The sequence below is a fragment of the Anser brachyrhynchus genome (genome assembly GCF_964034855.1).
Source record: "Anser brachyrhynchus genome assembly, chromosome: 3".
NCBI lineage: Eukaryota > Metazoa > Chordata > Aves > Anseriformes > Anatidae > Anser > Anser brachyrhynchus.
This window is the reverse complement of record NC_137696.1, coordinates 99820288-99848242: the sequence shown is the minus strand read 5'-3', so window position 1 is coordinate 99848242 and position 27955 is coordinate 99820288. Positions and strand designations below refer to the sequence as shown.

The window sequence follows — 27955 nt, the reverse complement described above, 5'->3', positions numbered from 1 at the left end:
GTACCATTTGTATTAATTCTATTAGCCAGACATTTGCAGCAGGCTAGTCTTCTAAAAGCTTGTGAGAAGCTTCTGACCTGCGTATGTTCAAGATCTCTCTGCAAGCAAAAGAGCTAGAAGCTTACTTCTTTTTTTAATTGAAAGGTAGAAATCTCACATAATCCCATGACTTCAGAGGCTTAGAAAATAAGGAAAACTCATTCAGGAAGGAACGGAAATCACAAGAAGTGGCAACACAAGCACATTAAACAATGCTTTTAAATTGTAAAGTACAGAAAACATTCAAACCTTTTTGTAAAGTAGAAGCTGCTAAACACTTAAACCTATCAAGCCCCCAAAGTACTCAGAGAAAATTCCTATACTTCATGAAGAAACAAACTCCTACAGAGAACAAGGGAAGCACAAAGTAACTGGATCACTAATATCAAATTTTTCAATATGCAAGGAATTTAAAAAAGGATCGTAGTCCTTATTTTGGCAACACTCTCACTGAGTTAGTTGTTATTTTGGTGTGGTTTTGGTACAGCACAGACATTAAATTCTGCAACTGATTCTCAAAATAAAGAAGGGAGAGAATAGTTCAAATAGCTACATCAAAGTCTGATTTGTCATGTAAGCAATGAATATTTCTGCTGGAAATTTACTTGTTTTTCTTCTTTACAGCTCTGGCATATCTAGGTCTACCTCAGATTAGAAACGTTAACTATTCTGGGTGCGATTCTTGTCTTAGTTCAGGGAATATCTCTAATGCCTGAGAAATGGAGGGGAATCCTAAAAGCAGTTACAGTCATAAAGAACTTTAAGGACTGAAACAAAGAATACATAAAAACAGGCCTGACAAACTTCAGATGGTAGGAAATTAATGTTAGTGGGGAGGTGGAGACACAACTGTGCTATCTTGTAAACTCTTGCATCTTCTTGCTAGTTAATTCTGCTGTTATGAAGCACCTTTAACAAAGCCAGACTTTAACCTACTTGATATTCATAACAACTCAATGCAAATTTACCTCCTTTTGAGGCAGGGGGTCAAGTGTTTCAAGTTCCTTCTACAGTAAGGAATATCTGCATAGACTTTTGCGGTATAATAATGAGACGGGTTTCGCAGAGGCACTCAAAAACAAGACTCACAAAAATGGGCAAAGTAATGGTGGATTAAATGCCCAGTGGCATATAAAACTCAAAACAGGATATCTGATAAGGCTCATAAATGCATTTTCAAATATAGTATTTACTCTTCCATGGTCTTTTTACTATTTTTATTTTTTTTTTTAATGTGGGGTTCAGGACTAACGTGATTAAATAGTTCTCTGCTGTAGACAGACAAAGACAATGTAGGCATGCACCACGACAGCTATGGCTCTGGCAAGGAACTTGAACATAAATTTGCTACACATCTATTTTTCCAAATATAAGGCTTTCCTGGCTTGCAGCCAATCATGCAGGAATTGCCAACCGCTCTGTAGATAGCGCAATTATAATTCTCTGTGCAGTGCCACTAGACCACCTGCACGTTCATGTGCGATGCAAGTCGTATTTGAACACAGCTCTCAGGAGATGAATGCCAACCCATTGCTATTTACCATCAAACTCTTTTTCATCACCTTTTATCATCATCAAGGAACACCACTTATAATTGCACCTGACAAACAGCTAAGCGTAGTGGAAGCTAGCAGCTGGACCTTGTGCTATAAAATTTGGAGTTGGGATGCTATGTTTATTTTTGGAGGAAAAATAAAAAACCTATGCAAAGCCCACATTTTCATGTATTGTGCTTTGCTTTCATTAACGTCCTATTGGAGTTGGAAGCGCATAATATTTTGTGCTGATATAGAACGAGAATGTCAAATTCTGTTTCAAATAATGTTGCCAATATTTTCATGAGAGCATGCCTGTAATTTGTTATTAATCAATTCAATTAGATTCATTAAAATAAGGTTTTACTTGAAAAAAACAACTGGAAAATGAAAATTTAATGATGTCAAATGAGTCATCGTTTTCTCTTAAGAATAAAAAGCTTATGATCAGATAACGATTGGGAAAACAGCTCCACCACTTACTTAAACGGGCAGCTTAGACCATTAGCAGTGGCGCTACTCTGTTTAAAGATAATGTAGAAAATTATGAAGGAATCCAATAGTTCTTTTTGGTCTGTATGGTCTAGTATGGTTCAGTAAATGGAAATATCTAGGAAATATTTTGAATGCGTCTGCTTTTTATTGCGTGATAGACAAGTAACCGCACACCAGATTACTAAAAATGAATTAGTCACTTTGCAAACTTCCCTTTTAAGAGTCAGCATTCAGGACCACACGTACCTCAAAACAGAGCAACGCATCAACCTTAATCTCTGTCCAGGCTCAATGACAAAATAACCTTACATGGAAGCCATGTACTTCATATTGGAAGTACTGAACCATGAAAAAATTTCTTGACTTCTGGAAGGTCATGTTTGTTAGCTTGCTTTACTGCAGCACTAATCGTTCAGTCATAAAATCTACAGAAACAGACTTCTCAGGGTTTAAAGACATGAGGCCTCTCCAATGACTACGCTCCATGAAACAGTTAGGAGTTCCAACTGATTTCCAACAGAAACCACATCACAAAACCGTACCACATGCACGCTTTTGAAAACATTACTCATAATCAGGTAATTTTCTCACCCACAACTGGGTAAGGAAAAATGCAAATAATTTAAAACAAAAGACCATTTTAGTGCGAAACTCTCTAAATGCTTCCAGGATTGCAGTCAGCAGCATGAAGACATGCCTTAAATGAATAGCAGGAAGCCAGGCAGGAGAAATATCTAGGCAGGAGCTCTACAGAGCAGCATGGAAGCAGAGTAGGGGCTAAGACAAATATTATTTTCCATGTTTTCCCAGCAATTACGGTCCTCATTCAGAACCACTTAGGAGGTGGCTGGGTTTTGTGTTGCTCTTCTACCTCTGGCATGCAAGACCTTGGACTCCCCTGACCTCTGAGGCCAGAGTTGTGCAATGAGGTGTCTGCCAAGCGATCTGGGGCTCTGGATCCCTCCAGGATCTCCCGCAGCGGCGCTCGAGTGAGGCGTGCAACTTTCCTTCCTGACAGAGACACGCAGGTGAGGGCTGAGGGCAAAGCAAACGCGAGCTCTGCAGCTGCACAAGGCACCAGCTCTGCACATCCTTCCAGTGTGGTCAGGAACGGGGCTCGGGGATGCTTTTTGGGTTCTTTGCGGTGAGGTGAGGAAAGGGGCTGGGGGGTGCTTTTTGGGCAGAGGTAGGTCTGGCACGTAGAGCGAGCGTAGCTCCTCTGGAAGCGGCCGATTGCTTTGGAAATAGCACGGATCAGCAGGCCGGCCGGGATGGTGCAAGTGAAGAGCTCGCGTTTGGCGCGGAGGGTTTTATTTGAGACGCAGACATGAAATAAAAACCAAAAGATGAGGGCATTGTGTCGCTCGTGCAAAACGAAAAGCGTGCTACGCGGTTTTAAAAATAACACAGAACACACGACGATAACGGTAAGTACTCGGGTAAAAAGAACAACTTCTGACCTTGAAATTGCGTGCTAAATAAATTACCTCAGAGCGAAAGTGATGGGTTCTCATGACAGCATCTGGAAGGGAAGCAGAAAGAGGGGGGCTGCACCCGGCTGCACCTCGGGCTGGCCCCGGGCTACGCCGCCGCCGCCGCGCCGCCGAGCTCGGGCTCCCCCCGGGGTTTTATTCATATTTAATTCCCCGGCACGAAGTTGAGCATAAAGTTGCGCTGTAGTGGAGACACCGGGGGGTGTTCCCGGCCCCCTCTCTCCCCTCCCGGCAGCCGGGGCCCCCCTGTCAGCCCCCCTCCCCGGCCCCTCACCTCGGCTCCTGGAGCGCCCCGAGAAGACGGATTTGATGGGGTGCCTCCCCTTGTGCAGCCGGCGGTGCCAGCAGCAGAAGAACACAATGGTAGCGATGGTCCCCAGCAGGAGCAGGAGCAAGAAGAGGGCGCACTGGATGCTGTAGGGTCTCAGCAGCACCAGGAAAGCGGCGGCGATCATGGCTCAGGCGTGCGGCTGCCCCTGTGCGAGCGAGGCGCTGCGGCGAGCCGCGGGGGGCCGGGCAGCGTCTCCCCCCGGCAGCGGAGCGGGCATCGCCGCCGGCAGCCGGGCGGGAGGAGGAGGAGGAGGATGAGGAGGAGGAGATGGAGGAGGAGGAGGAGGAGGATGAGGAGGAGGGGCCCGAAATTCGGGCCGTGACTCAGCAGCCGACCGTTGCGGCGGGGTTCCCCCTGCGCGGCTCCGCGCAGCGGGCGCGGCGGGATGGGCGCCCGCGGGCACCGGCGGGGCGGGGCGGACGGCCCCCGCCGCGCAGCGCCGCATGGCAGCCGGCAGCAGCAGGAGGAGGAGGAGGAAGAGGAGGAGGAGGAGGGTGCCTGCAGGGAGGGAGGAGGAGGAGGAGGAGGAGGAAGGGGGCACTTCGCAGCCCCGCCGGCGCGGCTGGGACTCGGGGCTGGGGCCGGCCGCTGACATCACGCGCTGGAGCCGCTGCAGAGGGAGGTGGAAAATGGCCGCGGCGAGGTACCGGGGGTGTGGGGGGGCGGCTTCACACCGGCTTGGTTTCACCTCGGCTTCGCCCCGGCTTCAGCCCGGCCCTCGGTGGGGAGAGGGGAGCCCCCGGCCCTCCTCCGTGAGGGGGGAAGGAGCCGCCGCGAACAGGTGATGGCGTGCTGAGGGCTGCCTGTGCCGGGTTTCCCCGCGGGCTGGCTGCGAGGTGCCCCCCGGTGAGGCGCTGGGGTCTCTGGATATCCCTCTGCTTGGGGCTGGGGCTTCGGCAGCGAGCCCTTCGGTGTCCCCCTAACCCCCCTCCTTCCCCGGGGGGACCCCCCGAGTCGTCCCCCCTTGTCCCCGCCGGCTTTCAGAAGAAGATGGGGTCCCCGCCGTCGCGCTGCTCCCTGAAAAAAAAAAAAAAGGAAAAAAATTAAAATCTTTACACGCTGAAAGCATCTCCAGGGAATGCTCCGCACTACGACGGTGTAAAAAAATAATAATAATAAAAAGTTAGGATTGATTTGTGGCAAAATCCGTGCACCTTTCGTGCCTCTTGGATGGGAGGGCGGGAGGAACGGATCTGAAGCTCGACAGAAATAATAAAAATCGCTGTGTATACATTGGGGTAATATTGGGATGTTTCTGCTTTATAGGATGGCCATAAAACATACATGGAAGCATATGAGATAACATTGGGATGTTTCTACTTTATAGGACATCCATAAAACATGTATGGAAGCATATATCCGAATTTAAATTGCAAAACACGCAAGCAGGAAGGAGAGGGAGAGAGGGATGCGCATCTGTGGTAGCTTAAATAAGAATGGGAAATGGATGATCTGTGTATTGCTAAATTTCACTTATCGCTGAAGGAATATCACTGACTCGTTGCCCTTAATGTCAGGGGAAGACTTTTTTGGGGGGAGATTCCCTTGATACCAGCTCTGGTGGCTACTTTAAGAAAGAAACAAAACAGCCTTGTTTTTAGGTCTGCAATGTTTTACTCCAGGAATCTTGTCCCATTTTATAGCATACACCGACATATTGAGACGAAACAGTCTGTCATTTGACTTGGTAGCATGGGAAGTTGCTATATGGCAGCTTTTGATTTAAAGCTTTCCTTCACTGCCCAGGAGCTGACAAATGCTGTGAGGCTGTGTTTTGTCATGTGATGCGATACTGAAATCTCCTAATACCGCAGTACACTGCAGTAAAATGGTTTTAATGCAGATTACCTGGAGATTATTAAACCGCTTCGTGTCACCTCGCTGTAACATGAAGCGAAGCAGAGTGATCTTCCCAGCAACACGGAGCCTTGCTGCAGTGTTTCACTGCAGTCTGTTGCAGGGACAAGAAACTTTTCAGCACCTTTCGCTCTGCACTGATTTATATTATTTCATAAGGGGGTATTCCAGGAAACATAGCATAGAGGTGGCTGCATAGTAAACTGCAGAGAACTCGGGGAATTTTCTGCAGAATTCACGTTTTCTATGCAGTTATCCAAGAACAACGTTTAGACTAATGACAGATCTCTAATTAGTCACCCTGCTTGTTTAAGGTTTACAGCTTTTCCTTTCTAAGTCTTAAGGCGCACTGGTGTCCGGAGGATAACATTTTGCCAAAAGGCTATGATAAATTACTTGACAACAGCTTAATTTTTTTCAGATTCTGAAGAGAATACAGTTTAGTACAAGAAACGCTGACGTGTGATTTTTTCAGAGAGCCACTGCTCTAGGCTTCTGAGTCAACGGTCTCATGCATATGAAACTGCTGCTATGGTTTTCTTTATGCTCATTGCTACTCTTTTTTTTATAAATGCAGTGGGTATGGGCAGTGTGGTTAAAATGTTACTTCAATGGTGAATACAGTTTAAGTAAATTAAGTGATTTCATGTTAAAAATAAGCAAACAATATGCAGCTAGCTTATTCCAAATAGTAATAAAGAGAAATTACAGTAAGTTTTATATGTATGGTGTTTTTTTAATATAAGCTTCTTTATAGAATGTTTTTCAGGGAACTTTTCATAAATCTTAAGAATGAGAAACAGAGAAGAGAAAAGGAATGAAGAGAAAAGGTGAATAGAAAGCCGTTGGCTCTCAGCTGAGATTTGACCTCAGAAGGAGAATCCTGGAGGTGAATAGGAAGCTATTTCGGAGAAGACGAAGTGAAAGAAGGTAACCAAGTTTTTAAGACTATCTGTGGCAAGAATATGTGGTGAGGAAAGGCAGGTCAGAAAAGAGATCTGAGTTGTTGAGAGTCTGAAGGGGTCTTACAAACTTTGACCCTGAAATCTTTTGCAGAGATGTGAGAAGATGGGAGGTAGCATCCTGTGGATGCCTGTTTTGATAGGGCTCATGGAGCAGCTGAGCAGCCACAAAGTCACGAGCACAGCTGCAGTTTGCAGCAGGCAGCTTGGAAGAAACCTTTTATTTGGGCAGCACTGAGGGAGGAAGCAGTGATACGTGCTTGGGCAGCAGAGGCTTCATAAAGAGGTGACCCACAAACATCTGTAGTGAAAGGGGACAGGGCAGTACAGGAGGATGTTCTTCAGGTTGCAGTTGCTCCTCAGTGCAGCTTCTTACCGTATTTTACAAAGTTGTGTAAAGCAGGGGAGCAACAACCTGTACATCAAAGTTCTCCAGTATAACGGAAAAGTTGAGCAGGGAATGTGATGCAGCAACAACAGCCTTCCTGCAGGAAAACAAGTCAGTGTTGACCTAAAATATTCTCTCACTCATGATAGCCTCTTCTGACTTAGCAGTCTTGCTAAGGCAGAAGGCAGGGATATTTTCTTCTCTCACCCTTGCCCACTATGCAGAATTGCAATGCAATCTATGGCCTAATACATATTCCTCAATAATTTACATGAGGTTCAGCAGCTCTTAGAAAGAAACTAAAAATCATAGCTGAGTACAATGGGTTAGGCTGAAAGGAGAAAAAAAAATGAAAAAGAAAATATTACAGCATTTTGAATGGAGAACCCACATCAACAAAGATCTGACCTCCTGCAAGGTGAGCTGTGGAGTTCAAGGGCACTCAACAACTCTGAGAAGGCACCTCTCTGCTCCTGCAGGTTCAGGCTGTGTGGACCTCATTTTACAATTACAAGACTCCCTGTATCAGTGAGCCAAAGGAAAGTCACATGTTAGATCTGGTGGTATGGACCTAAGAATAGGAGTTTATATAAGATACGATTTTGGAAGAGTAGCAAAAAAGTAAAAATTTTAGCTGAGTAAGTAAGTGAAAGAGTAAGGTCGTTTCCTTTCACCGGTATGTAGATGTGCTTTAAAGACTGTGTTTCTACTACTTAATTATAATTAAGTAAAATATTCTGCTTAAATGACTACTTAACTGGTTAGAAGGATTCTGTAATCATGTAATACTTCTTAACAAAATATTTAGTTTTTCTCCTAATCAAGCAGGAACCTAGAAGCAACCTAAGTAAATAAAGAAAGTACTCTAGTGTCTGGGTGGTAGCAACTTAATTCAAAGACATAATTGACATTTCCTCTCAATATTGTAGTTCTCGGGTCACATACTGTCCTTAGTGCGCTGTCTGTCAGTTTTAGTATGATGTTTGAGAATATGTTGTGGGAGTTTCTGGTGGGTGATTAAATCTTATAAAATACATTCTTCATCAACAATCTCTAGCTTGATTTAAGCATCAGGTTTCAAAAATCTGTTATATGAAATGATATGTTCTAAGTTCATCAAGGGTATTGCAAATATTTGTTCTGCCAAACAGGTTAAATTGTTTGCTTCATGCAGTGCTTCGTATATTTGCATGGCACATCAATTAGTTCTTGCAATATCCTCGAAAGTTAGGTAAATACGTATTATTGCTTCAAATCCTTTGAAAAGAGAAATTAAACTGCAAAGGTTATATGGTCCACACAAGACCAAGCTGTTTGATTCAAGCACTGCAGATTAGACCCCAGACATGACTGGAAAATTTTGCAGTTTTAGGTGTTTCAGGTGACGATGGAAAACCAAATACCTTTCTCCTTTATATATGCTGAGGTAATTGTTCTTCTTTTGTAGGTTCATTAGCTCACACAGCTTGGATATTTTGATTCCCTCTGTTTATTGGACTGAATGTAAATCACGTGGTGTAGGAGCCATGCAGTTGTGAACTCACAGCATAGAGCATTGCTGGAAAAATGCTGGCAGGAATTCTCTGGGCATAAATTGACTTTGCAGACAGACAAGCTGATCTTGAGCCTAGATGGAAATATACTGCTAAAGCTCTTATGGCTTTTCTTTTTTTTTTTTATTACAGCAGTGGTTTGCCCCTTTGTCCTTGGTTAAAATTTGTTCTCTGTTCATTTTTGGCAGTGTCTAATGTAGCAGTTGTCAATCTGAATATGGCCTTGCATCCCAGAGGGAATCGCACTTCATTAGTATTATGTATATAATTGGAAGTTGCTTAAGGGTTTCTTCAGACCAATATACAGTATTGGTCTTTCAGCTATTGCCTTAATTTCTAAAGGTAGGTTGAATATTATAATATACTGTGAATGCCAAAATGACGTTTAATTTTACAGGAGGGGAAAAAATAGGTATAATAAGGTCTGAGGTTTTTATCCTCGCAGGGAAAATACCTCCCCATAAATTCTCCTAAGTGCATTCAGAACTAATCTTGGTTGCAGCAATATTCCCTGGAGTAAGAGGACAACATATATGTCTCTTGTTCTAGCTCATGACCTTTAATAGCAATAAGGATTATTTTTTTAACAGGAGATTATCGAGTTCATTCCCTCCTACCAGTACGTAGCAAAACCAGAGGGACCGAGTAAGAGCTTTGGAGTAAAACAGCAAGTAGTTTGAGTATTATCAGGCATGACTTCTAATCTATCATCACTCGCCTATGACAGCCAATAAAGATGTACAAGTAGAGATAAGTTTCCACTGGATTATTAAATACTGACCCAAGATCAGGCTTGGAATTTCTAGATGTTTTTTCACTTCTGTGCTCTTATAGTTGAAGGGAGAATGCCATTGATAGTAATGCTTTGGTGCAGCACGGTTTATCAAAAGACAAAAGATATAGCTTATGCCACCAAAAAAGTGAGATGCCTCCTCTTACAAACTCTCACAATGGATTACCAGTGGGTTTCTTTGAACAAATCCAATTTGAAACTGCATTAATTGCATATGAAAAGTACTTCTGATATTTTTTTCAGCCTTTTACACATCTCTTCAGAATACATTAAGAAAATGGTATTTGCCTGCTTGGTTGTTACACAGAGCAAGTGCACAATTTTTGCACCTCAGCACAGATCTGCGTGTGGTCAGACTTCCCCTGATGACATCGGCTTCCCGTAAATGCATTTAGACAAAATAAGTAAATGCATTGCTCCTCTTTAACCTTCATCATTTGGGAGCTGTTAAGATGCATTGTGTTGAATTACCCAAGCCAAATCACGAGAAAGGCCAGCTGTTGAACTCTATAGATCCGTGCTGATTTGTTTCTCTTCCCAGACTAATTACTACATCTAAGAGTTTGGATATATTAACTTGCATGGAGAGAGCTTTCACGCGACTATTCAAATTCCAGTAGCTTAGGTATCTCCTCCAGTTCAATAAATAGACTATTTTTTGTTGGTCTGTATATGAGTACGTTTTGTTGCGCATGGTGTTTGTGAACAAGCAAGTGAAAGTGGGTATTAGTTTTCCATCTGTCAGCTGTCTAATAAAGATACTAATCCATGATGGAGAATTAAGGCAACTTCCTGCATCTTGTTATTTGGCATCTTGCTGTCTTTATGTGGATCTTTCATGGATGGGGAGATGCAGTTCAAGAAGCAGTTATAGGCATGTGAGGTATCTGAGCTCCTATTTAAACTTGGCTCAATCATTGAATCCCAGAGCATAATTCTTTTCCCTAAATTTTTACATTTAATGCCATTTGAGAAACCTGGAGTTAGTAACCATCCTCATGAGCCTGGAACAGGGTCCTGGCCCTATGTGAGGTATGTGCCCATAAGAAGGAAGGGGCATTCAGAGGACAGGTGTAACAATTTGTGATCCCTTAGCACCATACATTTATTTTTAGGCAACTGACTTGGGCCTTAGAGCATCTGAAATGAGCTGAATTGCCCTCCATATGGCTTTGATTGTATTCGCTAGGGTCTTGACTCTTCTGACTGATGGAGGCGCTCTGCGCTGAGGCATCTACAAAGGGATGGCAGTTGTGATGAGAGACCTATGGGAGATTTGCACAGCTGGAGTAGGTGCTGAAGGCCAAGCAGAACAGAACAGGACACTGGCACTAGACACCTATGTTTAGGCAGCCAAAATGATCCCTAAAAATCCACAGATTACAATGAAAACTTAGATACCCAGTGCACCCGTAACTGCACACGTCAGCAACTGAATCCTGTTCTAAAAGCCCAATAATGATCTCAGGTTGCTATCTTGAAATTTAGTAAAATCAACACCATGTTTCAGTGTTAGCTGAGGAAATTATTAGTTAGAACTAAAGTTAGGTATTCCTAGAGATATTAAATATATCTGTTCACTGAATTTATTATTCTTCCTTTACTGTCACTCAGTATTACACAAGAAAAGTACATGATTTGATGTGGAAATTAGAGCATTTCCAATCAATTTCTGTGAACTTGTAATTTAAGCCACAGTCCTATGAAGATCTTTGGCATATTTGGGTGTTGATATTATTTTATAGAACTTCTAGGTTGCTAAAGCTCACAGCATGAAGGACACTACTGTGAAAAATAATAATTGCTTCATGAATTCTGTGGGCCAAACCCGTGGATTTTAGCATCTGGGACGAGATATGGGCCAAATTCTGCATGTAACCGTGTGGATTGCAAGTGCTGATGCGGTTTCGAAGTCAATTAGACAAGCTATGTAAATAAGGCCAGAAGATGTTGCTGAACTATGAATACCACCACTTCTTAGAAAAGTATCTGAGGTTATTCCTTGGCTTGTTTTACAAGAGTAATGATCTATAGGCAGGAAGTGAGCTGTTAGTACTAAGAATCATGTAGTTTTATCCTTCCTGTTAGTGGAAGACAAGTGGGGTCATTTCCGTGCACTTACAAACTTGAAAGCTACAGCAGTGTTCCTATAGATGCTCCCCAAGATTTCTAGCTCAATTTGGAACAGAGTAATATTGATGACAAGAAAGGTAGACCTGTGTGGTGCCAGGAGTTGGACTCGATGATCCTTATGGGTCCCTTCCAACTCGGGATGTTCTATGATTCTAATGATTCTATGGTCTGTACTCTGTATTTGTGCTTTTAAGTCATACTTTTCCCTGAAATGACTAAGATACCACAGTTGAAATATTTTGAGCAATAAAAACACTTCTGCATTTTTCTGACGCTGTCTGATTCCACTGAAATCTTCCATTGGTTTCAGGGGAATAAGACCAGAACCTCCAAAAGGGCATATAGCGTATTTAAATAAGGTAATATTTTCCATCATAAATTTGTTAGGGAGAACCAGGAGTTCTGACACGTTAGTGTAACCCAAGAGTTTTGCACCAGCATTGTGTGTAATGTCCTAGCAAGTTCAGCATGAAATGCAGTAATCAAAGTAACTCAAACCAAATTTAATACTGCTACTAATCGTGCTGAAGTAAAATAAATAATTTTGCATGACAGATGATTTTCTAGTCCAGTAAAGAGTTGTGCTGTTCTTTTTTTTATTCCCTAAGAAAAACTGGGATTGTTAAAGGGTGAATTTAGAGGGTAGACAATATAAAATGTCAGAACTTTATTATGGAACCGTGTTTGCATAGTTGTGGTACAGTTCCTTGTTTTGCTAAAATTAGTGGCAAAGCTTTTATTTTAAGCCACAGCAGAATCAGACCCATTGAGTAGGCCTACAATCTCATGGTGTAAATTTGTAATACTTTACACTGCATTTACTGAAAGGAAAGAGAAATAATGATCTCAGCATGCCATCTGCCAACTCTCCAACTGAATGGAACAGACTATGTCAGTCAAAGGGTGAGATATGTCTTTAAATGACTCTTGTGGGTATTTTTGTTGTTGTTCTGGCTTTTTGGGTTGCTTAGCAACAATATCCTGTGTGCAAATTTGTAGCATCTGTGCCGAATGTGAGATATTAACATGTTTGTAAAAATTAAGTCCAATTAATGTTTCATCTGCAGAGCTCTAAAATTAAATGGCTTCTTCCTTTTCCTTTTTTCCTTCTACAGATTACTTGGTTTTAGAAAAAGTGAAGTCAGATTTACGTCTTAGAACAGTGATAAATCAGAAGTTGGTATTTCAGTACTTCTCAAATAAGTAGCTGGCGTTTTCAAATGGAGAATACAGCAGAATTAAGGCAACTTAAACATAAGTGGCTTTCAAAGGTCATGTAATTCTATCTCTGTGGTTAGCAGCGCAGTGCGCTGGGTGAACAATTGTCTGTGAACGATTATGTATCTTCCAGTTAAACCGCTGAACAAAGCACTCAGTGTCAGAAATCTTACTCGATGACTTGTAGAACTGTGTAAGAAGGATTTAAAAGAGAGAACCAGATACACTTCAGCAGACTTCATTCTTCATCCTCGTAGCTCCATATATCAGGAGTTCTACCAGAATCTACCCTGCAGCTTCAAAAGTAGAAAAAGCTAATATAGGAGGGGTTGGACCCAACCAGCTTCTGTAAGGAGACATAGTGTGGTCACTGAATGGTCAGCGGAGAGGAATGGGCTCCCACAGACAGTAAGTCATCTGCTCTCTGAGATGTGTCTTAGGGCGAGATGAATCACCTCTCTTTCTGCAGTGACAGAAGAGAGCCAAGCATGGCTAGACAACCTCTCATTTTCAAGGTAGTAAAAGTTCGGTAAGATTAATCCCACTCCACAGAATTTTATTTTTTTTTTCCGTGGTGATACAGTATATTTTGTCTTTGATCTGTTTTGGCAAAGAACATGTTTTAGAGGGAGGCATCTGCTGCAGTCCTTACCCAGGGAAGGTTCACATTGACTCCAGTGAGAGGACAGGGTGAGAAAACACTGCTGGACTTCTCCAGTAAGTGATGTATTTTACTGTTCCTTTCCTTCATTAGAGACATTTGTTCTACCTTTCCATTCCCTTTAATCACAGGCTGGAGATGATGCCAGCAGACGGTTAGATATTATCCCTAGGGCCCATGAGTTGTCACAATAAATTCTGGGAAAAGACATAGTTTGATTAATGTATATTGAGGTAGCTGAAGCCATGGCTTCATCACAGAAAAATACTAACAACCAACTATTGTTCTCTGCTCCTTCTATTCGGCAATATAGTAGCTTTGTTATTTTATGTGTAGGGTAAGCAGTTGAGCTGATGCCCAGCAGGGCCGCAGCAGAGGAGAGAAGGCCTGGCCAGCCTGTTGCTCCCCACATCTGCTTTCCTACTGTAGCCTCTCCAAATGCAGCAAGAACAACAGGTCTGAGCAGAAGCCTCATAAAGGTGCCGGGAAGTTTTCTGACTCCTTTCCGGAGCTACAGGGATGGATCGGTCCCATCCCTCTTCCCATGACTTTGTGAAATCCATTCCTAATTTCTCTCAGCATCGTATGTAGCTTATATTTTAACTTGGCAGCTGTTAAGACTTCTAGTGAAATCAGTTTAGCTGTTTACTAGTACACCCTCCCACCACAGGCAAGAATCTTGACAGCTCAGAAGGGCTTTATAGAAAATGTAGACAAATCACTGAGCTCTGAGTCCTGCAATGACCGTGGTAAAACTTCTCCCTAGCTTTGACTAGTGGGCTGGATTTGTCAGCTCTTCCTGTTTGTCTTGCCATCATCCTGTGGAGCTCTTTTCATGGATCCAGATGCTTGAGGGCCATGCATACCTCTTTCTTTTCCCCCACCTTGCATAGCTTGTCTGGTGTAAAGACTGAGAGGGATTTACTGGCCACGTGCCTCACGGTGTCTACCAGCCACCCCATGCTGCTCTTGTGGGCTCTGAACATCCAGAAGTTGACATATCCATTGACCCTAAGCTGTATAACATACATAAGTCCAATACCTCCTGAAAACTGTTAGACTTCCTACCAGTGTGCTCAGTAGTCACTTTGGGGAATCATCACTGCTCTTCCATGCTCTGAATCCCTTGTGTGTTTGGTGCTTATCTGACTGACTTGGTAACCAGCACATACACAGACCACAAACATCAGAGAGTGTTGGGCTGAGTACAAAATGAGGGACACCATACAGACACAGCCTGTTGAAGGGCAGCACGGAAACGTTAAAAAATACAGGTTAACAGATTAACATCAGCTGTTAATCTTAGCACATTGGCAGCTCTAACTTTGCTGCAACTCTGTTAGCATTATGTGGGCTTCTAGGATAGCAGTGAAGTAGCTCAGGACAGTCAAGGGCCAAACAGGAAAGCTCAAAGTATTTCATTTGAAAATTGAAGAGCTGGGTGATGGGGATTGTTGTGCTGGGTTGATCAGGGATAAACGTCTATCAGCTGAGTCTGCCCTGTGATTCTAGAAGTCAACATCTTCATGCTGGATAAGCAGTTTGAAAAAGAAGGAAAAATACTGATGTTCAATGTGATTGCATATACGGGTTGTTTTAAATCTGGAATATTGTTGTTTGAACAAACATGCCATTTTGTTTTGGATCTTACTTATTGAAGTCAGTGCTGGAACTTCTCTTCCTTTGGCTCCTGCTGCGTCTGTGCATTTATTCATTTGAATGATTCCTTTCTGTGGGGCGAGGATCCACCCAGCATGGATAAGTGGCAGAATTAGGCCTCCAGTGATTCATGCTAAGCATAGATATTCAGGCTGTCTCCCCTCCAGTATTTACATGGGATGGACTTTTTCTTTAAAGAAAATTAATGTGAATTCCTGCAAACAGTCTCCTTTTTTAGCAGTTCAGTACTTAACAATCCTACCACAATCGTACTCAACACATTCTGCAGAAAAGCAAGATTTAATATTCTCCTTTTTAGTGGCGATTTCTTATGCTGCTTACCTCATTGTATCAGTAAACATGCTGACAAGAGCACAGTTGTCTTGTGCAAATTAACAAGTTCACCTCTGTGAAAAGCCGTCTTTTTGGAGGCTTAGCACAGACATGGTGAATAGTGGTAAGCTGGGCTTCTGCAGATGAATTGACATTGCTTCCTCCAGCACCGCAGCCAGATTTTCTCACTTTGACATAACAGCCCCATGTAATTCTCCTCTCCTAGCTCCGAGTTACCTTTTTGACAGCCTCTGCGTGAGACACTAGATTTGCTTCTGACTGATTGAGGCCAAGTAAATCACAAATCCCACTGTCACATCTGGGAATTCATGAGTTTGCTGCTCTATAAAATTATTTCACCCCTATGAACTGACAGGCCAAATCATATGTTTGTTGGAAAGAAGGCCAAGGCTTGACAAAATCCGTTTTTCTATTTATTGGTTTTATCCGTTTTAAGAATTTTCAAGTAGCAAATATCTTCTCCGAGTATAATGGAAGCACTTATATGAACTGATTACATGTTCAGTAGAGTTCAATAACGTATATTACATTTCACACTTCCGTGTAAAGCATATCAGCTTAATTAGAAAAATAAAACGTACAGTATTACTTGATTCCTTCTCCCTGTGTACAACTTCATTGCTTTAAAAAGTCTTAAAGTGGTCCTTTGCTTTACAATATTGTTTCAGATAAGCAAAGGCTTTATCTGTGTATTTGGGTCTGGATTTTCTTTGTTGCTGTTTCTCTCCATGAAGCAGCCCAGCTCACTTCCAGTCCTCAGCCTGTCATTTCTTCTGTACATCAAGTTTTCCACTGCTAGAATGTGTCATCCCTCATCCAGTCAGTTGTCCTGGGTTGTTCTGGGCTGTTTTTTATGGGGCCGCAATTGTAGATCTCAGTGCCCGCAGGATGATTAATACAGTCCTGGAAGTCACGCATCTCTTTTAATAGCACATAGAGTGAGTGCTTTCCCTCATTCTAGGTGAAGTTTTTATCATACCTGTATCTTTTAGTCTGAGGCTAAGGGTTCACTGGCACTGAAAACTTGTAGGGGCAAATGTGGTAATAGAGATCATGGGCAGGAGATGGATTAGACATGGTAGTATTATGAAAACAATTGTTCCGTGAGTAAAAGATGTCTTGTGTGCATATTTTGGGAGATAATTATTTTACTTATGTTAATGTATTGAGCAGACCATCTCCCATCTTTCAGGGAAGATAAAACATGCCGCTTGGCTAGCTTTCACTTCCTTATCCAAGATATTTTCATACAAGATAAATATCAAAATTCAGGAATAAGTGGTTTTGGGGAGGCTTTTTAAAGTATTCTTCTAACATTCCTGTGGGATGACACAGTAACAGCTGTTTTTCCTATGATGTCCTGCAGGTTGTGTCTGTGTGACAAGAAAACCAGTTAACAATGAAAAAATTCACACTGTTTGATTTTGTAAATGACAACTCGCTCCAAATTGGAGAGACTTCATGGATTCAGGATCTTCCCAGTGATGACAGTGAACTAGAAAGACTTCTGAAACCAAATGAGCACGTGCTAGTAAACTGGCCTGTGGGAGAAAGAAAGACAGAAAAGCACCTAGTAAAAGTTGTGTACATGAGTGGTAAGTGCTATTTGAGTGATAGGAGATTTTAATCTAGTTGTAAAGTATTGCTACATTATTTTCTGTGCTTTGGCCTTTTTTTAACTTTGCTTCAGATGACCCCCAAGAGTTGGTGGAAATGATGCAAAAGATATTACAAGCAGATGAAATTACAAAAATACAAGTCGTTGGAAAAGGCAAGAGGAAGAGAATAGAAATGATATTCTCAGAAAGTGAAGACAGTGACCTGGATAAAGAACAGGTGAGTTTCTGCCTTTGTTGCCTGAAATTGGTATGCTCGTCATGTAATGAAATAGACCGTAAATATTGATTCTTCATAGTATAATGCACTAAATGCCGATAGTAATGGTAGGAATAAAGGCAGTCTTCATGTGATACCTCAGCATGATAACCTGTCAGATTAATCAGGCCAATAGATTTTCTTTTTTGCTGTTCAACAAGAAAAGTATTATTCAAGTCTCCAGGTGCTGCATTTTCTCCCAGGGGATGGACGTCTGACCACTGCGTAAGAAAAGTAGGGACCAGGTTTTGCATTGTCCTGAGATCTACAGTGACAAAATATGGGAAAAGAAAGCACATATTATTAACTTTTTGTTGGGATTTATTTTTCCGTAAATACTAACTGTCAATGTTACATGCAGAGTGAATAGAAGTTTATAGTATGCCTTGAGATACTACAATGAAAGTCTCTATACAAATGCAAAGATGCTATTTATTACACTCTTGTTTACAGGAGAAGATGATGAAGCATATAAAAAGAAAGAAATCATTTCAGGCATCTGCCCCTGCCAACATCCTCAGTCAACTTGAAACATCTTTAATTAACAAACAGGTAAACATCTCATCTTCAGCAGTTTTAATCTATTAAGCAAAAGCAAACGGAAATGTTTTAGTAAAGTTAATGGTTCTAAAACCATGTTAGAAAATTGGTGAATAGAGAACATAGAAGTACGTAACAGTTATGTATTGCTTTGACATTTCATTTTGAATTTTAATAGGAATGGTAATATTTATGTTCAGTAACAATTATGATTACAATGCACCAAGTCTGTTTATACATTCTGAGTACAAATGGAATATTCTGTTTTAGGTAGATATTTTAATGGTAGGTTTAATGCTTTATTTTTGTGTTGTTGTTGCTGTAGATAGCACGTTCTGTTTCTTTCAGAGAGAACCATATTCAGGAAGCAACTTTCTGTACAGTGAAAGTAGCAGTGATGATGAAGAGCCTTTATTTCAACTATCCAAGGTAGAACTGTGTGCCAAAATAAAAAGTCTCAAGAGGAAGCTGACAGACACCATGAGAGAAAACTGCCGCCTAAGGCAGTCCCTGGTAATGCTTCAAGGTAAAGTCAGGGGAAATTTTTTGATGAAGAGGAAAGCCTGAAGGTCATGAAAAGCTTGATTTATAGGAGGCTATTTGGATGGGAATTATGGATGCTCAAGCTCCTGACATGATCAAGGCCTACCATTATCACCACAGTCTTTGATACATAGCAACATTCAATTCCAGCAGCACTTAGAAAAAACTGCCCTGTGTGGAGGCCATGCAATTATAGAGTTAAAAATGGAAAAATGTAACTCCTGTCAGTTGTTGCCAAGAGAACCTTTCTGTGTGCCATGTATAGCCATCATCTAAGCTCAAATACTCCACTGACCACTCCAACTATCATTTATTAAGGAATTTTTATTGGTCTCCTGAGATTTTCTTTATTCTGGAATGATATCATTTCAAATCACATTGGTAATTCCTCTGAGTTCATTCTAGGTACAAAAAATTGTGTCCTAACTCCCAGAGTTGAGCCATTTTGTCTTTTTATAAATGAACCCTTAATCACTTGGTGATCATATCTGAAGCACCTATTACTTGTTCTTGTCCCTTACTCTAGGACAGCAAAGACAGACTCTGAAGTTTCAAACTGTTAGTGGGTGAATAAGGTTTAAAGAGGGCTTTCTGCTTCCCATGTCACTGAATTATAGCATCCTTAGACTGCCTAATATCTCTCTTCTTTTTTTATTTGTCATACAATCTTCTATGTGCTTATCAGTTTCATTGCCCACCTGACTCTGTTGCATGTTATTCACCTTGACTTGAATCATTTTTCTCCACTTTTCTGAATATTAAGTATTTTATCAACATCTGACAACTTTCCTTACATATTTATACCATTTCCTTTGCATCTTAAACAGTTATGTTAGTCTTTTACAGTCTTAAAATAATTTTTAATAATAATTACAGCGATTCTGTATCTTGCTGATTCTTTATCCCTTGCATCCTTTTTGCTTTGCTGAATTGATTCTTCTTAATTAACTAAATAAAAGTTTCTATTTAAAAATAAATATTATTCAGAGAAAGGGCTATTTAAAATCTATTTTCTATAGAATAAAAGAGGGAAAAATGTCTACACGACTCCTTTGAAACAAGCAAGCAAATATTAGATATAACATTTTGTAGCCTATATTCAGTAGCTTTACGGACTTGCAGAGATTGTAAACAAAAAGGGGAAAAAAAAATAGCAAGCTTAGTGCCCTGATGGAAATAAACTAATGATTCCTCTCAGCCTTGCAGAGAACAGGTCAATCATATTCTAACAGCAGAGGCCAGATCTTCATGGGTGGGGGCTGAAAGCTTTAATTACTATTTTACCCATCACTTTCCATTTGATTTCAGTGTTGCCACAGGCAGTCACCCATTTTGAGGAACTGGTAGGAATGGCTGAAGCACTGCTCAAAGGGGGAGTGACAACATCTACATCTAGTCTTCATTCACATGCTGTTTGGAAAGCGTCTAACAGCTCTCTAGCAGATACATATGCAGCTATGCATAGTAACTCCAGCTCACCAATAACTTTGAATGGAGAAGATGAGGAACAACAGACTGAAAAACAGGTCAGTTAAAAAATAATTTCAGGCATAAAAAATAAGTCTCAATATAGTACAAATTTTACGGTTACAGTATAACAAAAATAAGCATCGGTAACAGTCATTTTATCATGATCCAGCTGATAATATAACTAATGAGCTCCTTTTGTACAGAAGGCTCTTTCCAAGAGAAACACTAGGCTTAATTCAGCATGCTGGTACACTCTCAAACTGATTTCAGTGGCTTTGCACATATGTGGATTCATGAGTTAAATACTGAGACCCTGGGGTAACTTCCAGACTAATGTTTTGGATTCCAAAAGGGAACAGTAGTGTTTCAGAGGTAATCTAAGAAAAATGCTAGCAATCTGTTTAAACTGTTAATAAGCAAATGGAGAATCATATGTTTCTGTTCTTGTTCCCGAAGCTGGCCAGCAGTTAAGCAGAAATACATATATACATAGTTTCTGAATGAAGATGCCCCCTTGTTCTCCATAATTATAACAGAGCATAACTGAGAAATCTGAGGCCAGAGGCTGTACAGGAAAAATATAAAGACCCAATCAAAAGAATAGTTATTGGCGTCTCAGAAAACCGAAGTATTCTATTAAGAATTATCAAGATATGATGCTTTGACTAGACATTGCAATACACAAAATCTGACCTAACCAAAGAAATATAAAGACCAGTCTTTCTAAGCAACCAAGCCTTACCTTGATAGGGGTGACTCAAAATTGCACATTAGAAGAGTTCAAATACTTTGGATGTAGAACTGTGGTGTGCAGAAATCACTCTCAAAGCCTAGGACCAGATGTCACGGTTCTTAGGGCATGTCTGCTCAGAGGCAGAAATATTAGTTTAGGCATATTGCCGTGCTCCTGAGGCTATACAGATTCCAGGACAGAACTGGACCACATCCAGCCTGCGTGGAGTGCAAGCAGGATTTAGGTATGTCTGAAAATGGCCTGTCTCTACTAGTGAGTAATAAGGACTGCTTCGTGAAGTGTTTGCTAGTGTGAATAGGGGTCCATAGCCTGCTCCACGCTGGCTTCTGAAAAAAAAAATAAAAATCAATATGTGTGTACAGTTCCAAACAATGAATGGTATGCAAGTTTAAAAATTGATCTCAAGTGCACAGCTGCAGGGATTGCTTCTGAAATTGTGGTGAAAGAAAGAAAATACGCTTTAAAAATATTTCAGAGATAATACTATATAATATTTCTAGTGAACTGCAAAAGTTATGTCTATGACCAATTTTGTTTTCCAGTTCAAGATCGAAAAGTGGCAGATTGCACTTTGTAACAAGAGCAAACCTCAAAAGTTTATAAATGACTTGATGCAAGCACTTTACACACATGAGTACATGGCTACGCACAGCCTGACAGGTGCAAAATCCTCCTCTTCAAAGGATAAAGCAGCGAAACCAGCTATGAATCAGAATGAAGTTCAGGAAATCATAGGTGATAACTTATTAACATTACTCAATATGGCACTGATTTGACAGAGGGCTTTCTCTGAGGGAGGGGCACTGATACTTAACAGCTGGTCTACTCAGCTTGTGTTCTGTTTTATATTTCCTTCTTCGTCTCCATGTTTGCTTTTTAACCCATCGGTTACAAATCCTGACAGTGAAATACTAAGTTCTAGTATTTCTGTTGTGTGAGTTTTGTGTTTTAAGTGACCATTCAGGAACAGTAATGTAACTTTTTAGATTTTGAAGAGCTAATCTGCAGTGATCAAACGTGGAGCATGGTGATAACATAAGGAGGGAAGGCAGAGAGGACACACTTGGATCAAATTTACAACAATGTTTGCTATATTCTGAGTTATCAAATGTTATAAATTTTGACATTTTAAATAGTGCTTGTGGCAAAATGAGACACTAAGTATAGGAGACGGGAACAGTGATCAAAGAAGCAAACAAAATTTGTTTTATGCTGAGGTTTAAGGCAGATGATGTTTGGTGAATAGGAGAGAATCGTCTCAAATGTAAGTAGCAGCCTTAAAGAAAACTGGTTTGTGAACACATGAAGCCTGACTTTTATTGGATTCACACCAGTAGCTTAATACCTTAACAACATAGCTCAAACTCCTGTACCAGAAACTCTCCCCCATGGTAATTCCCTTGGACTACCCCAGTTCTGTTTCCTTCCCAACTTGGTTTTAGTTCATGAACCTTCATCTAGTTTTGTTGAAGTTAACCAGCTATCAGTAGGGTTATCAATAGGGCATTGATGTTACAGTTGTGTAAACCTCTTTTTCTTAAGAACCTACCCAGAGAAAAAGTCCCAAGGGCAAAATAAAAAAAAAGAAAGAGTGTGTAAGATGGTGAAAATACTGAGGAGTTAAGATGAGACAATTTCAGAATGTAGTATGAGAAAAATGAAAAAGATTTATTGGGATGAGAAGATCTACTAGTGACTTTTCTAAAGGTGGATTCTGGGGAAGGGTCTAAGCAAAACTGAGGAGAGAAACAGGGAATATAGTCAGACCATTGAATATGGCAATCTGCAAGAGAGTTTGGTGAAAAAGGGGAGCTTAATAGAGAAGTTAAAGAAATTTGTTAGGTTCCCCTAACAAATTCCCCTAATGAGAACCCTCCTGAATTCAAACAGGAAAGTGTCAACATTATAGGGGAGAAGAAGAAAAACATGGAATGTCTGGGAATTCTAGGACTGTAGAAAAATACTTAGCTGATGAGATTAGTTAAAGAAGATGGAAACTGTAAAACTTCAAAATTAAATGAAAGGAAAAAAATCAAGGGAAGCGAGGGTAATGGAGGAGAGCAGAAATTTCATTCCTGATGTTAAATCCTGTTAACATTGCATTCAAAAAATTTAACCATGCAGCTAGAGGAAAAACAGAAGGGAAATGTTAGGGGAAGGAGACGTTATCTGCAAATGCAAAATTAATGAACAAAGCCTGTAAGATTCAGAAGCATGAGAACTCACATGGATATGAACAGGTTTCTCTGATCAAAAACAGAACAACGGAGGAGAAGATAAACACACTTACTGCAGGAATCTCTCCTGGAGTTCTCTTTGAGTATGCCAAGAACAGGCATAACATACAGAAGGCAGAGAAAAAAGCAAGGGCTGACAAAATTAATGAAGTAGTGAGTAAAGACAGAAGAGTAACGAGATGAAGCAGAAGTAGCTGGAAATTTCAAAGATGCGATAAGTGCATTTTAGATCATGCCTCTCTGGTCTCCCTGATGTGGAGGCTTCATATATGTCATCTCTTTGTTTTGCAGGCATCACAAAACAGTTGTTTCCAAACACAGATGATGCTTTAATTAGGCGAATGATGGGACAAAAACTGAACAATTGCACCAAGAAGCCCATTTTAGGCAAAGATCTTAACTCAGGTGCTTTTCAGAAGCATGGCTTTTGGTAAGTCTTAAAATATGTATACAGAAGTTGTAGCCTGCAATGTGGAATTCTGTATGCTACCTGGTAATAACAAAAACTGAAAGCACTCTTAAAATTATGAAGATGCATGTTCACGTATGCATTGCCAAATAAGTAAGTATTTTTGTAGCCTTGTACAAAGAGTACGTGATGAAGCAGTACAGCTTGGCATTACAGCACAAAAAAAAGTTGTTCATTCTGTGCAAAGAAGCACAGGGCTAGTAAGTTACGGGAGGAGAAGACAGAAGTGGGTTTACTATGATCAGTATGTCCGTTTCAGATTTGACATTATCTACTTTTTTTACTATTTTCCGTAGTCTCTCCAGAGACCAGGCAATTCCATTTTCTTGTCAGCTGTTGTGCCTCAATTAACCCACAAGTAAAGATAAAGAAAGTCATACCTCTTTAGTTCGTACTGATAAAACTACTGTAGGAGAGCTAGATTAGCATTCTTTTACCAACAGAAGAGTCTAAATTATTGGGGTAGGGAATTATTAAATAACGTCTCTCTTATTATGGGCATGCTTCACCTTGCAAACAAGACTAGTCTAAAACTGCTCAATTTATCCTTACTGTCAGGGAGGTCAGCTATTAGCATAGTACTGGTTCCATGTATATGAAACATACATACAATAATTGGAGTTCGAAGGGACCTCTGGGGATTTTTTCAGTCAAACCGCTGCTCCTCAATGCACAGTTGCCTAGGACAGGTTGTTAGGAGCTGTCTGCAGTTGGGCTTTGAATATATACCCAAGGATGGATGCTCCACCACCACTCTGGGCAACCTCTGCCAGTGCTCAGTCACCCCTCACAGTGAAAAACTGTTCAGACAGAACCTCCTCTGATTCAGTTTGTGCTTGTTGCCTCTTGTTCTGTCACTGGGCACCACTGAGAAGAGGCTCCATCTTCTTTACACCCTCCCATCAGATACAGAGAGAGCTCAGGGTGATCCTGTCCATCTAGGCTGAGCAATCCCAGCTCTCTCAGTCTCTCCTTGTACTAGAGATGCTCCAGCCCCTTAAGCATATATTCACTCGTTTAACAACTTCATACTGAAATATGATGGTACACATCTTAAGCCTCTACAGAGAAGAATATCCTGTATATGTTATATTGTGTATATATAATTCCGTGCGTGTATGTGTATGTATAGTGTGTATATATACAACAGAGTGTAGAGCGTTCTTCTGGGAATGCCGGGAAGAACAGAAAAAGAGAAGAAAATCAGTGAGACATCAGGGAGAACAGATTTGTTCTTTCTTAGACTTTCCATGCCAAAGTAATATATTACTTCTTCCTAGTTTAGTTATAACGTGTTTCAAATATATACTGTACTGTAATACACTGCATAACAAAACACAAGATATTTGACTGTTACAAACACCATCGTTTGATAAGTAGCAGTGCTTCACTATTAGAATTCCTCTCTAAGCCACCTGGAAGTACTCCATGGACTTGAATTACCACTATGGTGGTTTTTTTTTTTTAATTACTACTATGGTCTATGAATTACTACTTGAGAAATACTCGGATCGTATCTATAGGAAGAATCTACACACACAGGTTTTCTTATCTGGAAACAATAAACAAATGCACCAGCCTGGCTAGAATAAGTTTAGTGTGTTAATGTTTTTCTTCTAGACCTTACAAAACAAAGGCCCTCTGCATTTGTAACATACAGTGTGCATTGATTCACTGTAGTACTTTTGCCTGTCCTTGACACGGGTGGTAAAAATAACAGCATAGAAAGACAGACTTGGTCTTCTCTGATAATATTGAATGTTAAATATATTATATATATGATCTTTCTCCTCATCAGATGAATCCATGACTTTTGCTAATTCCTGAGTCTCATGCTGCACAGGCACAGTATTCCTGTAGGCCTGGCAGGAGGATCTGGAGCTAGCACAAGTACAGTTCTGGGTTGCTGTTCCATACTGCCTGAAGACCTTGCAGCTTAAACGTAGTATCTTAAAATAGAAATGTCTTTGTCTGTCATTGATACGTGCTTATGTAAAATTCAGCCCAATATCCACTGAAACCAATGTGAATATTGTTTGCACAGTCTCTCTTGAATGGACTTTTATTAGAATGCATTTATAATAGATTAGTTTCATACGTGTTCAGAATTTCCTCACTGTAAAAGCATTTAAACACTGTAAGTAATCATCCCTAAGGTAATGGTGGCGTTTCCTTTAACTCGGATGACACAGGTTTCCTCTGCAAGAAAATTAGGAAAATTTAAAAGTGCTTCACAATGTCACAGTTCCACCTTTGGTTCACCTCAAGAAAAAAATCCTGTTGTGCAGGGACCGTAGTAACAACTTACAAGGTAATAACAAATCGATTATAAACTATCGAAACCTGGTGATGCTGCAGTTACGATCTCTGTTGTAGCTTCACCTCTTCTACCTTTCCCCGGAACACAGGTATGATTCAAGAGAAGGAATTAGGATTAAAATCCGAGACAGACAAATCATCGTTTCAGATTCATTAGGCTGAGGTGAAACAAGGAAAAAGGGAACGTGTAAATGAAGCTAACTGGTTAACTAACTAATAAACTCTGCTGCTCAGAAACTAAGAGCAGTCAGTAGTCATTGCACGTTGAGTGTTAACATTGCAAGCTTAGTTGTAAACTGTCTCAACAGTGGTTCAACAGCTGCTCCTCAGGGCATCATCCCTTCAGCTGTTCCTCCCCGCACCCAAGACCAGCAGGATGACGATTCACCAGCTGCTACTGCACAAATTCAGCAAAGCCCCAGCCGCCTGACTCCACCGCCCCCCAGCACACCAGGTCAGCAGGAGTGTTCCAAATCCACTTCTTCCAAGGTGGAGTCTCACCCCTCCAGCAGCTCCCCAGCGCCCTCTGCCAACCAGGGTTGCAGGCAGGACCTCAGGAATTCAGATAAGGAGTAACGGGATGTGCTTCGTACCAGTTCTTCAATGGAGACGAAGGAGTAGTACAAAATTAAAATGAAATAATATTTATGGGGCCTAGCAACAGTGAACAGAGGTACTGCAAGAAGAATAGAAGCCTGGGAAGCTTTTTCTCAAATGAGTGAAAATCCCACAGCATAGAAAAAAATGAAGGCATATTAATATCTTTGTCTTTAAGATATTACTAAATATATGCATGTTATACTGTATTTCAGAAAATATAAACTTGATCCAAAGAATACAAGAAGAGTTCCCCTTAGTTAGAAAAACACTATATTATTTAAAGTAACACCAAAAGAATTTGTAAGAGGAACCTTAATTCCCTTGCTTTCACCTTGACAGCTGATGGCAAACTGCTTTACCCGTTAGAGAAAGCTATTGCATACTAATACAAAAGAGCTACAGAGATATAAAAACAGCAGAAAAAAAACCCTAGTGAATGAAAACTACGACCAGCACAGGGTTGGAACACACAGGGTCACGTGAACAGAGAAGTAGTAGTACAATAGGTATTTAAGGATGCTGTTAACTTAAAAAGAAGAAAATGTTTTCAGGGCAGTGAAACTGCACCTCCCAAGATGTCTGCGAGAAAGAAGCAGCTCCTTTTTAACCTCCGGAAGGTGGAAAGACGATGAAAAAAGGCCCATTCCTTCTTAGCTCAGGGAAGAGTCCTCCAGGATAGCCTGTGGAGGCCACGGCTTCTCTCCCAGACCCTTCGCTGCTACTCTGGTTTGGCAGCTGTCGCTCTCTTCCCTGAACATCAGGTCCTGAGGTTAAGGGTGACAGATCCCTCCAGTCAAGGGATGGAGGATTATCTCTTGGAAGCAACTAGTAAGGGACAGAGGTGCCAGCTCCTGCTCCCTCTGTCTAGATTTTGGTATGCTGTGGTTTGGTTAGAGAGTGGGTGGATGGGCAGAGCATTCCTCGTGGGGTTGGTACCAGAAATCCCCCAGCAGCTGGGCAATTTCTCTGGAGCTCTCCGACACCACTTGTTCCAGGGGCACAACTGGAAGTCATGCACCCAGTAACTGCCTGTGGAGGAGGAGTGGTACTTTTTTTTCCTCCTTGTTGACTGATTCCAGTTTTACGGTGTCCTGTTAGCATGGGAAGGAGAGAACACTCGGATTATAGCTTTCACGCTCGAGGATATTTCTCCCAGAACAGAGAGTACTAACAGTTAAATCTATTTCGTACTTGGCAAACAAGCAACTAATGAATCAAGATGGAGGGGAAAAAAAAAAAAAAAAACTTGATTTGAGGAGGATTTCTAGAATTAGAAATAGGGTAAATGCCAGGAAAAAAAAATCTGAAGACAAGTTTTGCAGCTGAATAGCGCTGAAGGGAAGTGCTGCAAACTACCTTTATTAGAACAATGCAGTAATCAAATGCACTGTAGAGAAGACTTCTGGATGGGATGGGGTATGACTGAAGAGATCTGCTAGCCTTTTTCATCTCTCATGTCCATCAATTCCTTGTAGATAGGATTAAGATGAAAGCAGGTATGACAATATGATGTATGTTCTAGCTCATGTTATTAACTATCATCCATAAAATGTAACAGGAGGATGTTTGCTATTATGTATATTTTGTATATGTACCTGTATGTACAGCATATAAGGATGTATATAGTTAATCATATTTTTGAAGCAACTTTCTATCAAATAAAATGAAATATTACTA

General features: G+C 40.9%; 2 protein-coding genes across 21 annotated transcripts in view; one reads left to right on the top strand and one right to left on the bottom strand.

Moving 5' to 3' along the window:
- DST (dystonin) overlaps positions 1-4212 on the bottom strand; it is a 306416-nt gene extending 302204 nt beyond the window's left edge. For 15 of the 18 annotated variants that reach the window (XM_080584837.1, XM_080584827.1, XM_080584857.1 and 12 more), the window contains exons 1-2: positions 3837-4212; positions 3530-3591 (exon numbers count right to left, since the gene is read on the bottom strand). In XM_080584837.1, coding sequence (XP_080440963.1) covers positions 3530-3591; positions 3837-4017 — 243 coding nt within the window. In that variant the 5' untranslated portion in view covers positions 4018-4212. The remainder of the gene's footprint in view (positions 1-3529; positions 3592-3836) is intronic. The other 3 variants (XM_080584849.1, XM_080584844.1, XM_080584836.1) reach the window with 2 other exon arrangements.
- A 189-nt stretch (positions 4213-4401) lies between these two features.
- BEND6 (BEN domain containing 6) lies at positions 4402-27955 on the top strand. 3 transcript variants are annotated; one of them, XM_080584876.1, is made up of 11 exons: positions 4402-4536; positions 6508-6680; positions 8842-8995; positions 16838-17066; positions 17162-17307; positions 17800-17898; positions 18235-18412; positions 19738-19955; positions 21196-21388; positions 23182-23320; positions 25987-27955. In XM_080584876.1, exons 4-11 carry the CDS (start codon positions 16871-16873, stop codon positions 26252-26254), a joined length of 1437 nt encoding a protein of 478 aa, XP_080441002.1. In that variant the 5' UTR covers positions 4402-4536; positions 6508-6680; positions 8842-8995; positions 16838-16870; the 3' UTR covers positions 26255-27955. The 3 variants fall into 3 exon arrangements, with proteins under 3 accessions (XP_080441002.1, XP_080441003.1, XP_080441001.1); XM_080584877.1 differs by lacking the exon at positions 8842-8995 and adding an exon at positions 6807-6998; XM_080584875.1 differs by lacking the exon at positions 8842-8995.

Bases quoted from the DNA above. Each gene is read 5' to 3' on its own strand.
- BEND6 (XM_080584875.1), top strand. From the start codon at position 16,871: ATGAAAAAATTCACACTGTTTGATTTTGTAAATGACAACTCGCTCCAA. The intron at 18,413-19,737 runs GTAAAGTCAGGG...ATTTGATTTCAG, and splicing joins GTCCCTGGTAATGCTTCAAG to TGTTGCCACAGGCAGTCACC. The intron at 21,389-23,181 runs GTGATAACTTAT...TTTGTTTTGCAG, and splicing joins TGAAGTTCAGGAAATCATAG to GCATCACAAAACAGTTGTTT.